This window comes from Psammomys obesus, unplaced genomic scaffold (genome assembly GCF_907164565.1).
Source record: "Psammomys obesus unplaced genomic scaffold, mPsaObe1.curated_primary_1811, whole genome shotgun sequence".
NCBI lineage: Eukaryota > Metazoa > Chordata > Mammalia > Rodentia > Muridae > Psammomys > Psammomys obesus.
In genome coordinates, this window is record NW_026585685.1 from 5,601,555 (window position 1) to 5,615,060 (window position 13,506).

At 37.5% G+C, this 13,506-nt stretch overlaps 1 protein-coding gene across 1 annotated transcript in view; it reads left to right on the forward strand.

The window, feature by feature from the left end:
* St7l (suppression of tumorigenicity 7 like) overlaps positions 1 to 13,506 on the forward strand; it is a 68,095-nt gene that overhangs the window by 21,857 nt on the left and 32,732 nt on the right. Inside the window, exons 7-11 of the mRNA XM_055628878.1 lie at positions 3,534 to 3,688; positions 5,759 to 5,856; positions 6,574 to 6,688; positions 8,796 to 8,868; positions 10,336 to 10,438. Of these exons, the coding sequence (XP_055484853.1) occupies positions 3,534 to 3,688; positions 5,759 to 5,856; positions 6,574 to 6,688; positions 8,796 to 8,868; positions 10,336 to 10,438 (544 nt within the window). The remainder of the gene's footprint in view (positions 1 to 3,533; positions 3,689 to 5,758; positions 5,857 to 6,573; positions 6,689 to 8,795; positions 8,869 to 10,335; positions 10,439 to 13,506) is intronic.

Consider the following 13,506-nt stretch of genomic DNA (forward strand, 5'->3'; position numbering starts at 1 on the left):
AGATTTAATGTAGCCCCTATTAAAATTACAACTACTGGGGCTGGAGAGATGGCTTGGTGGTTAACAGCACTGTCTGCTTTTCCAGAGGACCCTGGTTTGGTTTCCAGCACCCACATGGCAGCTCATAATCATCTGATGCCACTTCCTCAGGAGTCAATATCCTCTATTGGTCTCCATGCATGTGGTATATACATGCAAGCAAAACACTGCTACATTTACAAAATAAAAAATAACTAAAATTGCAGAAATGGACAAGCTGGTCTTATCGTTTGCGTGTTGTTGCAAGAGACTCTTAAGTAGCCAAAAATATTCCTAGAACAGCACTAGAAGACTCATATTTTCCAATTTAAAAACTTACTACAAAACTAGATGGCTAAACCAGAAGGTTACACACCTAGACTGATGGATGCCAATTGGGAATCTGGAAATAAGCTCAAATGTCTATGGACTTTCAGTTGATTTTTGATGGAGATGCCAAGGCTATTCAATGGAAGAAAAGAAGATGTTTTTAACAAATACTACTAAAATAGTTAGATAGTCAGGTCTACAAGCTGGAAATTGGACCCCTACCCACATAAGCAAATCAGTTAATTAAAAATTAAATAACTAAATTATAAACTCTTGTATGTAAACATGGATTGGGCTAGGGATGTAAGCTGGTGGTAGAGCACTTGCCTAGTATGCTTGAGGCCCTGCAGTTTTGCCCTGAAAAGGGGTGGGGAGAAAATCAAGGGAGGAGAGGAGAGGTGAGAAAAGGTAGGGAGGTCTTATGCACCTAGATTTTCCAGCGGTTTAATAGACAGCAAAGGCACAAGCAATAAAGGTAAACATGTCTCATTAAAACCAAAGCCTTTGTGTACCAAAGGACCTATTAAAGGGGTGATTTGTGACTGTCGGTGGGGACGTAGGAGAGACAATGGAAATGCTGAATGGTTATGGTGCTTTGGGGGGTAATGGACATGCTTTATGTGCCAGTTACAGTTGTACAACCTTGAGAATATATTAAACATTTCAGAGTTCTGCAATTGAAAATGTATTACTCTGGTGGGCCTGCAAGATGGCTCAGCTTGTAAAAGTGCCTGGAGCTAAGCTGATAATCTGACTTCAATCCCCAGGACCCATGTGGTAGAAGGAGGGAACCGAATCCTACAAGTTATCATCAGACCTCCACATGTTTGCTATGGTGTACACATAGACACACATAATAAGCAAAAATAAATACATGAAATAAAAATAAGTTTTTACACTGGTATGTGAATTTAACCCCAGTTTAAGACCAAAGAAAGTCATTAGGTATGCATAGGACTAATTTCTTGTAATAACATATCTAAATGCAAGAATAGAAGGCAGAGTTGCCAAGGAGCACGAACTATAAACTATAACGTGATTTGTTGTGGTTTTTGGTGGTAATGGGGGTAGAACCAGGTCCTTGCACATCCCAGAGAAATGCTCTATCCATGATCTACATTTCTAGCTCCCCCTCTTTTTCCCACTTTTAGAGACAGAGTCTTATTAATTTGCCTAGGCAGTCCTTGAACTTGTGACTCTCCTGCCTCAGCCTTCGGTGATGCTGGGGTTACAGGCCTGTGCCACCAAACCTGGCTTGTAATTTAAATTTATATTAGAAGCTGGGATGTCTCTTAATGGTAAACAATGCCTATCAAGTGAGTTCCTGAGTTTTATCCCCAGCACCACAAAACTAAGTAATAAAATAAAATTATGTTTATACTTAGATTCTATTTTTATCAATTTTATCTATCAAGGTCTTTATAAAAGTGGTGTTTTGTTTTGTTTTGCAGTGCTGGGATCGAACCCAGAGCCTCAAGCATGCTAGGCAAGTGCTCTACCACTGTGCTATATCCCCAGTCCTACAAAAATATTTCTATCCTGTTTATTTAAAAGCATCTGAAACAAAGCAATAGATATGGATATTTGATGATGGGCACTGTGACAAACATCTGTAATCACCAGCACTTGGAAAGTGGAGTCAGGAGAATGAGACTTCAAGGCTAGCCTGGACTGCAGAACATAATTGTTGCAAACAACAAGAATTTGAAATTGTTTTTGGAATGGCAAGTAGGATATTTAGTGCTTAAACTAGCAGTATATCTAATGTCCTATAAAAAAATCTAACATAATATATTGGAGAAATGTGTTGATTAGTAAAGTTATTATGTATATAAATTTGCAGTGCTATTTAAAAAATGCCTCAGTGGTACAATTTGCACTTTTATATCTGAAAGGCCCTTCTTGACCCTAATTGAAGATAGCTATGTTTTCCTTTTATTCTTCATAATAGACAGGGTCTTGTCATAGAGCCCAGAGTTCATGGTACCCTGTATAGTGAAAGTGTCCACAAATTCACAGTCCTCCTGCCTCAGGGATCTAAGCGTTGGGATTACAGGTGTGGATGACAGCTACTCACCAGCACTGTATTTTGTGCCTGCCCTTTCGTTTTTTGCCAGTAATTGCTGTTTAATTGGAGTATGTGAAGCATATATGTAACTTTTTAGATTTTCTAGTAGCCATATTTAAAAAGTTAAAAAGAAGTTAGAGTGTTTCAGTTATCTATATTCAAAATATAAAATGTTTTCATGTGTGATCAATATTTTAAAAGCCTAGCAATCAATGAAGTATTTTACATTTTCTCATTTTTAAAAAATTTGATATATACTAGTATACCATGTCAGTTCATTTTAAGCACATTTCAAGTGTTCAGTAACTACCTGTAGCTACTGACTTGAATGCTGGACTGTGCAGGCTTAGACAAGCAGAACTCTAATACATTGTCCTCAGACTAAATGTTCTCATTATTTATCTGAATGAAAGGGAAACTTTTTTTTTCTTGTCCAAAGCCAAGAAGTAGTTTATTTTATTGGCCAGCTGTTGACTTGAAAAATACAAACAAAAATCTCTGTGTTTCAGCAGGGTGAAGAGAAGGATGTGTGGGGTAAACATGGGTGTGTGGGTGAGCCTAGGTATGTGAGAGGAGGGATTGCAATGCAGACTTGTAGTGGGTAAGCCCAAGACACGGCACAGAGCGAGCACTTGGGTTTGCAGAAAGGCTTAGTGTAGGACTGTCTCTGATCAGACACACGAGGTTCCTAGCTAAGGGAGTCTTCCCAGTCTGCACTCCCACAGTTGCCCACGTGATGAGGCCATTACAGAGCAGGCAGTACCTGGGAACAGGTGTGACCAGTGGGCGGTGTGGTCCTTACAAATACTCTTCAAAACAACTTTTTAATGTAGCTCAGTTTTCCCCCCTTCCACAAAAAGAAAACAGAGGGTCAGAGAACAGAGATAGAAATTTAAAAAAGACAGGAAATAACGAGTGGAAGAAACATTGTGAGGTTGGACATAATGAATGTATGAGTGTATCCCTAAGAAGTTAAAACACTAATGTTTTGTTATTCTCCTCAAAGATGGAAAGTGTAGGTAGGGATAATGGAAACATTCCATAACAAGGGGCCTGTCCAAGAGAAATGAGGGCTTCCCCACTGTTTTTAACATGCCTCAACTTGCTTGCTTTACAGTTGTGCCACTGCCTATGTTCTACTGGCCGAAGAAGAAGCAACAACCATAGTAGATGCTGAAAGATTATTTAAGCAGGCCCTCAGGGCAGGAGAGATAATTTATAGACGCTCACAGCAGTGCCAGCACCAGAGTCCTCAGCATGAAGCTCAACTGAGTAAGCACATTTGAACTGACTGTTACTTTTTTTTTTTCCTTTTGGTTTCTTAAGTGTTAGCCCCAAATTTGCCATGTAAATGAAGATGGCCCAGAACTATCTTCCCTCCTGAGCCGGGATTCTAGACATGTGCTACTAGGCCCAGATTCTGTCCTTCACTTCTGAACTTGTGTCTTTTGTGTTTAAAACATAAAACAATAATAATAAAAATTAATATATAAAAACTTGCTAGTTTCACGAAACAACTGATATATTCTTTTCTAGTCTATTAATACTAACAAGCTAACAACACAGAAAGAAGTATATAATATCCAGACAATGTTTGTAGAAGGGAACAGATCTGCTTTGGTCACCTAGAAAAAAAAAATATTCTGCTTTGGTCAATCAGAAAAAAAATAATGCTGTTTTGAGACTAAGTGTTTTCTTCCCATAAGAACTGGCTGGTCACTAGACAAGTAGCACTTTTTAACATTCAAGGGAGGCCTCTAATGATAACAGGTAGTACCGAGATTTTCCCTACACAATAAACATGGTCTTTGCTCTGATACTTGTTTAGAGCAATGGGAGTGGTACTTTTCTGCATTTCTGGGAATCCAGGACTTCCTCCCACATGCTTGGCAATATCTAACCCTGAGCTGCATACCCCAGTCCAAACATCATTTTGTTTGCTCTCCTCTGCTCCCCTTCCTCCCTTCCTCCCTCCCTTCCTTCCTTCCTTCCTTCCTTCCTTCCTTCCTTCCTTCCCTCCCTCCCTCCCTCCCTCCCTCCCTCCTTCCTTCCTTCCTTCCTTTGTCTGTTGTTTTTGTTTTTAAGGCAGGGTCTTGCCTTATAGCGCAGGTTGTTTCTGAAGTTGGGATCCTTTTGGGGATCACCCCTTTTACACCATCTGATTCTTAGCCCATGCTGCCGTTTGCATGTGACATTGATTCTTTGGTTGATTTTTCTCAAGTGTGCTTGAGATCAGACAAGGCATGGGGACTGTTTTCTTTTGGAGATCTCTTCTGGTTAGGGTTGCGACATTTACTAAAGCTGTTAGAATCGGCAGTGTTGCTGTTTCTGGCTGAGATGTGTGGCTTGGGGGGGGTTAGTTTCATGATTTTGGCAGATACTAGGCAATAAATTGAAATATGTTTATACAAGGCATTATCTCTTAGCAGCTAAGTTCTACATCTTTTGTTTATGGAAATTAAAATTTGGCTAATGTTTTCTCTCAGTTAAATACTTGTGTTTACAATATATTTCATTAAGGCATGTTATTATACAAAACTATGGGAATAGTTAATTCTGCAGCCTGGAAGTAATGAAACTGCATCTAAAAAAGCCTCTTGCTATTTGTCCTTGCATAATATTGAATGTGGTTATGTTGTAGAATTTCTTAACTTTAAAAATTATACTTATTTATGTATTCATATTTGAATGTGTGCATGTGTGCATGCACATGTAGACATAGAAGTCAGAAAGCAACTGTATGTCAGTGTTCTCCTTCTACCATATGGGTCCCAGGGATCAAACTCAGGTCTCCAAGTTTGGCAGCAAGGGTCTTTTGCCTGCTGAGCTGTCTCATTGGTCCATGTTGAAGATTTTCTCTTAGCCCTTTCCAGAAATATTTTTAAATTAATTACTAACTTAATAAAAGTTTATATTATTCATGGAAATTTTGTTCAGGACATTTAGAGTATTTGAGTTAAAATAATATTACTAAGATTATAGATTGTTTATGCTAAAACTTGGGATAAACAAATATATCTTCCTAATAATATCTAGTTGTTTTCTGTCAGTATTAAACTCATCAATCAAGTGAATTGTATATACTACACACAAGTTGCTTACTACTAGAGGAAAAACTTGTTAAATACAAATTTTAAGATTTTAATAGAGAAAGCATACATAAAAATAGAGGACATTTATTATTTATCACCTAAATTTAGCATTCATTAATAATATTGCATTCTGATGTGATTTAATTTTTACTAAGTTTTCCAGAATAAGAAAATAAAATTAGTGTGTAATATTTTAAGGAAATGTCAGGCCATAATACAAAAATTATAGTTGTGTCATTTTTTTAAATAGGGCGAGATACCAATGTACTTGTATATATTAAAAGGAGATTAGCAATGTGTGCAAGAAAACTGGGAAGAATAAGAGAAGCAGTGAAAATAATGAGAGATGTAAGTAATTTTGATAACTGAGCCATTATTTTTATTCTTACCCAAACTAAGAAATATTAAGTTAATCAGTTATTTTAATGAAGAATTGCTGTTTTTATTTTTTTAAAATAATTTATTTATTTTCATTTGTGTCTGTGTGAGGGTGTCAGATCCCCTGGAACTGGAGTTACAGACAGTTGTGGGCTTCCATGTGGGTGCTGGGAACTGAACCTGACTCCTGTGAAGAACAGCCAGTGCTCTTAACCCCGAGCCATCTCTCCAGCCCCAAAAATCACTGTTTTTCATTTGCCCATCCTACTAACAGTCTAGTATGTATGTATGTATGTATGTATATATGTATGTATGTATGTATGTATGTATTAGCTGAGGGTATGGTCTCACCTGGCTGCCCTGGAGCTCACTATGTAGACCATGCTAGCCTCAAACTCACAGAGATCCTCTGGCCTCTGCCTCTCAGGTGCTGGGATTAAAGGCATGCACCAGCATTGCCTGGCAAATATTTTTAGTGTGTATTCATTTCTTAAGGCTTAGATCTTTGTAAATTTGTAAAAAAAAGGAAAACAATTTATATTTTAAAAAAGCTGGTTCAACTCTTTCGAGTTTTGTTTTTTTTTTTTTTTGTAAAAATGAGACATTTACCTCTATACTTGTGATCTTTCGAGTTTTTTGTTGTGATTTATTTGATTGTAGTCTCTTTTTCTTCCTGTTAACATACAGTTGATGAAAGAATTTCCTCCTCTTACCATGTTGAACATCCATGAAAATCTCTTAGAATCACTTCTGGAATTGCAGGCCTATGCAGATGTTCAGGCAGTCCTGGCAAAATATGATGGTAAGTTTGTGTGTGTGTGTTAATACATACATGAGTATAGGCCCTTTTCAATAGTGTAAAAAGCAGTCCAGCCTTTTCTAGTGTTTCTGTATTGGCTCTTTCCAGGCTTAGCAGTCAGTTTTCAAATTATAGTTATAGCTGCTACGCAGCATCTTCTTTATCTGTCCTTCTAGCATCAGAAGATTACAAGAAGGGGCGTTTCCTGGGTGAGGATGTATTCTTTATTAACCGAGTATGTAATATGTGTGAGGCACTCAGAACATAACAGTAAACACAAAAATATAGATTTAGCCATCATAGTATGTATGGTTTAGTGGAACACGCAGAGAATTGGACCGTGCGCAGCAGGTAGCATGCAGTGAGAGGAAACTGGAAGAGCATAGGCATGGCACATAATAGCGCACCTCACAGATTTGGACATGTAAAGAATACCAACAGAAGTTGCATAATCATTTTGATAAAAATAATTCAGAGTAACAGCTTTATAGTGATTTTTAGTTACAAAAGGTAATTTATATTGTATCCATATAATAAACATGTAAAGTGGTAGGATAACTGTTTTTACTCTTTTCAGGTACTAAATTAGAAACTGGGGTTTAAGAAGGCTTAATACTAGGAAATGTTTTCCAGGGAATGAGTGACAAACCTGCATCTTAATGCAGCTGGTTCATTTCTTTGTTTGCTAGTCATTTTGTAAGAATAATTCCATGTGCATTAGCTGTTTGTATTGTTATAAGAATAATAGTTGACTAAAATGGAGTTGGGACAATGTTAAACACGCTCTCCTCATTCAAAGTAAGACATCAACTTCCTTTGCTTCCCTCTTAGAGCTGCCTCTACCTCCCAAATCCAGGGATTAAAGATGTATGACACCATGCCCAGCTAGGATATATTTTTAATGTGTATATATTTCTTAAGGTTTAGGTCTTCATAAGTTTATTTAAAAATAATTTTTACTTTAGTAAACCTGGTCCAGATCTTCTGAGTTTTTCTGTCATGATTTATTCTAGTTTTACTCTCAGTTTTAATATACAGTTAGTGAAAGTCTATGATGCAAATTTCCTAGCTCTTATAATATTTCTGCTTATATCTTTCATTACATCTGAATGTGGAAAGTCACTCATGTTTGTCCTGTTGAAGGTTCCTACCCATTAGTTTAGGAATACCTGTGCCTTGGTAAAGTTGAAGTTTGATATATTTGGAAGATGAAGTTTATTTCTTTTAAACATCTGGAATTCTTAGGCAGATCTTCATAATAGTTTAGGCTCATGGGGAAATTTGTGAAGAATTCTTTCCATATGTAACTTCCAGGATGTGTAGCTATTGTGATATTTGTGCTGTAGAAGCTTAGGGACTGAATGTAAAAAGTCAGAAGGCCTGACTTATTTAAAATAAACCTGATCTGTTTAGAATAAAGTAAAATCCACTAAAACGAATAGAGCCTGCCTCGTTTGGTATGCTTGTGTGGTGTTAGTCACGGGTCTCACTGCACATCACCATACAGACCTGAAGTTGTTGGAAACTGGTTTACTTCCTGGGATCTCCATTCTCTGTAAGTCTGGAGCTGAGAATGTCATGAGATTGTTTCATTTTCTCCTATTTTAGGTGTCCTTCTGAAAAAAAGATTTATATTGTTCATGATCTCAGATTAATTTTATACTTTATGAAATGTGGTCACAGAAAATGTAGACAAGACAAAAACTTAGGGAAAAAGTTAAAAATCAATCTAGATAATAATAGCATAGATTTAAATTTTTTCTAATGGTAGTTTTTACATTCTTTTAATTATACTGTGGATTTCCTCTGACTAGTCTTATTGTAAACAGAATATGATAGACATTTATTGAATACCTGTTGCCATCATACAGAGGACTTTCATCAATATAATTTAATCTCTACTGGGAAGTGCCGTTTTTCATTTTAAAAAGAGATCAATAAAGTTGCTACTAGCCCAGGGGTTTGCCACTAGTAAATAGTAGACTCTAGGATCAAACTCAGACCTTCCAACAATGATTCCAGGTGCCTAATCTACTGTATTACAGCTGATGAATTTGTACTACGAGTGAAAATTTTTAATCCTTACCTAAATTGACAATTATTGTTACAGATATAAGCCTTCCAAAGTCAGCAGCCATCTGCTACACAGCAGCACTATTGAAAACAAGGACCGTCTCAGATAAGTAAGTGCTTATGAAACCAAATAATTATTTTCAAATAATTTGGAAAGACTGCTGAACATTTAATAAGTTTTTCCCTCCACTAACTTCTAAACAATGATCTTTCTTCTTTCTATTTCCTTCTGAGTAACCCTTGATCTGCTGCAACATTGAGCCTTTACATTGCATGTGGTTTGATGACAGAGCTTTTTTTTTAAGCTTTATTTATTTGTTATGTATACAGTTGTATGCCTGCACATCAGAAGAGGTCACCAGATCTCACTGTAGATGCTTGTGAGCTACCATGTGGGTGTTGGGAATTGAACTCAGGACCTTTAGAAAAGCAGCCAGTGCTCTTAACCTCTGAGCCATCTCTCCAGCCTGGTGACAGAGCTTTTTAGAGTTAAGTAAATTGGTACTCAAATTCAAAAACTCTACCACATACTAGATGTAGCTGGGCAAGTTGTTACTTTGAGAATAATATTTGGGTGCTGGAGAGATGGCTCAGTGGTTAAGAGCACTGACTGCTCTTCCAGACCTGGTTTCAATTCCTAGCACCCACATGGCAGTTCAAAACTCTCTGTAAGTCCAGTTCTTGGGGTCCAACACACAGACACCCATGTTGGCAAAACACCAATGCACATGAAATAAAAGTATAAAAGAATAATATTGTAGGGTGGTTGTGTGAGGAGCATATGTGTCAAATGACTATAGGAATTTCAAGAAAGAAAGAGCACACAGAGAACTGAGTGTGGAGCTTACACCTGTAATGGCAGCTTTGGGGAGAAGAAGCAGGAGTTTAAGGCTAGCCTTGGTTGCATAGTAAGCTAAAGGCCATCCTGGATTATATATGGCTCAACAACAACAACAGAAAAAAGAAAAAAAAAAAAACTAACAAAAGCACGCAGTGATGCTGGTGACAGTACGGTGCATTGGTTTCCTCTTGACCGTAGGTCACCATGGAAGTTACTCTGTCTTCCTTACATTTTTGGCTGTCCTTAGTCCATTCTCTTTATTTGAAAGTTGAGATATTCAGAATCTGTCCACATTCAGTGATGAGACACTCTCTCTACAAACAATCAAACAGCACCAGAAACCAACCAAATGGTGCTCATTTTCTATAACCTTAGATATAAATTAGAATAAAATAGTCACAGTTTATTCTTGTCACCTAACATTTTATAAATTCTGTATTGTGTTGGTGACATTTTCTGATCCCTTGGTGGCATTTCTTACTGTGGCCACTCTTCCCACAGTGGGTCAATGGGCTCTCTCCAATGGCCTCCGTACCTGAGGCTGTGACCTTGTGTGCATGTTGAACCAGAGGCCTTACTTTCATTTTTATTGGTTATCTGGTCTTCTTTTTGCCCATTGCCAGAAACGTGTTTGATTTGGGGGGATGTATTGTAATGTGAATCCATGTATATAGTTCCCAATAGACTCTGTACATGTGGTTCGTTCATTTTTTCCATTCTCTGATTTTCCTTGCAGATTCTCTCCAGAAACAGCCTCCAGAAGAGGGTTAAGCACAGCAGAAATTAATGCTGTGGAAGCAATTCATAGAGCTGTGGAATTTAATCCCCATGTTCCAAAAGTAAGAAATTTTATAACAAAAAGTATTACTTTTCTTTAAATTTAACAAATTTACTTCAGTAGAACAAAATGTATGGTTTGCCATACATTAGGTCAGAATTGTTTTTAACCTGCTCTACTCACCATTCATCTTAAAAGAGATATGAATAAGACATTCAGAAACAATTAGGGGCCGGGAATGTGGTATGCTTATGTTGCATACATGAAGCCCTGACTTCAATCTGCAGTGTCACAAAAGCCAAACATGGTGGTTCATGCCTGTAATCAAAAGCCAGGCATGATGGCTCATGCCTATAATCCCAGTAACTGGAAGGTGGAAGCAAAAGGATCAGAAGTTCAAGGTCATTCTCCCTCTACTTACTATACAGTGAGTTTGAGGCCAGCCTATAATACTTCAGTCCCTGTTTTAAAAAAAATAAAATTAAAAGAAACCTGATTTTGAAGAAAAAAAAAAAAAAAAAAAGAAACCTGGTTAGAAGCAGTTAGTTCCCTATGGGCTTTGTAATTGCTGGCAGAATAAATTCTGAACTGTGTGTACTTAACTCCTCCTTCCTCTGTGTTGGTGATGAATTCGGTACTTTGCATGCGCTGGGCAAGCACTAATCGTTGGCTGCATTCCAGCCCCACTTAATTGGTCTTTATTATAGTTTTAGAGAAGAAACAATTAAATGACTAGATTGCTACAGAAGATCATTTACATTTCAGATCACAGAATCAATTTTCCTGTGTTGTAAAAGGCTTTTCCAGATGCATGGCTGGGTTTTGAACTAGTACTGAGTAGGCAAAAACTGAAATCCATGAAATTAACCAAGAATAGGTTGCTCCAGGTAGAGAAATTAAATTGATGTCTGTTGAGACTCAGATTAATTAATTAATTAATGATGTCTGCTTCATTTGTCTTTATACTATACAACTTACATTTATACAAATGATTGGCTAATCTATGTAATATTATCCAAATACTGAAACATTCAAACCCAAGATTAAAATTCGGGTTTTACAAACAGTTTTTCATTTTAAAAACTACAGACTATGCAGGAATAGAGTCCCTTACTACTCTATGAAAGTACAGCCCTGATTTAGTGTGTAAGTGTTAATTGACGTTGTAGGCATTAAGGACATTAACCCAAGGGCCTACAAGGTAGCAAGCAGGTGAAGGTACCTGCTGCTAAGTCTGATGAACCAGATCCTGCAAGATGTCCTCCTACCTCAACATACGTAATTATACGTACACAGACACAAGAAACAATGCAACAAACAGACATTAAACTATAAAAGAAAATCTTCAAGAAGTTCTAAACCTTTTAAAATAAGTAAAGATAGATAAAGTAAGTTAATGAATTGGACATGGTAAAATAGGCCTATAATTCTAGCACTTTAGGGACTAAGACAGAAAAATTATGAGTCAATTCTACATATTGAGATATATCTCAAGAAAAAGAAAGAAAAGAAAGGAAGAAAGAAAGAAAAGAAGAAAAGAATGTCTGACACCCAGGGCTGAGTAGTAGATAGTGGGACGCTGCCTCTGAGGTAAAGTGCAGGATAGTGCCAACCCCCAGATGCCCACCTGACTGCTTTTTCCCATATACACCTCCTCCCTACGTAGAGTAACAACTATTTTAGTATTAATTATGCTGACTGCCTTCTTTCTTTACGTACTTATTCTTGTTTCCTTTTATTGCTGGTGTTATAAATGAATTAAGATTAGGTCCACCCTCCATTTCCTCTACTCCAGTTCTTTTTCCCTGTTCCTTACACCTCTGTTTCCTCCCAATTCCATGGTTTGTTTGTTTGTTTGTTGTTTTTTAAACCAGAGTCCACTTAGTGCTGCTGCCAGTATGTGCCTGGGTGTAGAGCCATCTACTAGAATTTGAGTAGCTTCTTGAGGGCTACAGCCTTAATAAAACAAACTCTCCCAGCAGCTATCAGTCGCCAGTAGTTCCTAAGCTAGAGGTGGCACTTCATGACCACCTCCCTATTCCATGCTGGGATTTTGTCTGTTGCACAGTTGCTGACTTCATTGCCCTGTTATGTCTGGAATACATTGCTTTGCTGTTGTCACCCGTCACCTCTGGCTCTTCTGTGTTTCTACCTCTTTTGTGATGATCCCTGAGCCTTGAGAGGAAGAGGTGTGATATAAATGTCCTATTTAGGGCTTGGCATTCTTCATAGACTCTCTATTTTTTATTCTGTGGAAAAATATATACAAAATGATAAACAGTTCTGCCTCAAATGATTAGTAGACCTTTCTGATAAAGCCATCTGTTTTTGGTGTTTTCTTTTTAAAAAGCTATGAGCTGCTGGGTGTCGTGGTGCACACCTTCAATTCCAGCACTCAGGAGGCAGAGGTAGGCAGATTGCTGTGAGTTCAAGGCTAGGCTGTGTGAAACCCTGTCTGTTTCTCTCTTAGATGACTTCAAGAAGTACTAGTGAGAAAGGATTACTGTAATCACTATGTTTAAGAGATTATTGTTTTCTGGACCACCTTGATGAATTAGAAACTATTCCTGGTTCACTGTTATTCCTGGGATTCAGCCATTCAGGGCCTTGCTCTAGTCCTTAGTTTTAGCTGCACCTACACTGCTGCCAAGCACTGTTACCCCTCTCCTGGCTTTATGAAACTGACAATGCTGAATGGCTTTTTACCCATCTCATCCACTTGAAAGGTCCTCCATGGAAAAGAAAACTCGACTGTTCCTTACATGTCTCGTTATCTGTCTGTGGACTGTGGTCTGGTAATTCATGTGTTGTTAATCCTTGTGCATTTACTTTTACTATTTTTATCCTAATTTTTCTGGAAGGGTTGATCAGAATTATTCAGCCCCTCATTACTGGAAATACAAGTCTATAAATATTTTTTTTTAAACTCTCCACTATTTTACTTCAGGGGAGTTAAAAGAATGAATTCCACTACTAAACTTCTGGAGTTTTAATTCCAGCTCCACTGTTTCCTAGCTGTATTCTTTGGATGAATTACTTCACTTTGTTTTACTTAAGTTTTCTTGTGCTTGCATATGTGTATGCGTGTGTTGAGACCAGGTCTCATGCATGAACTCAGTGTGTAACTGA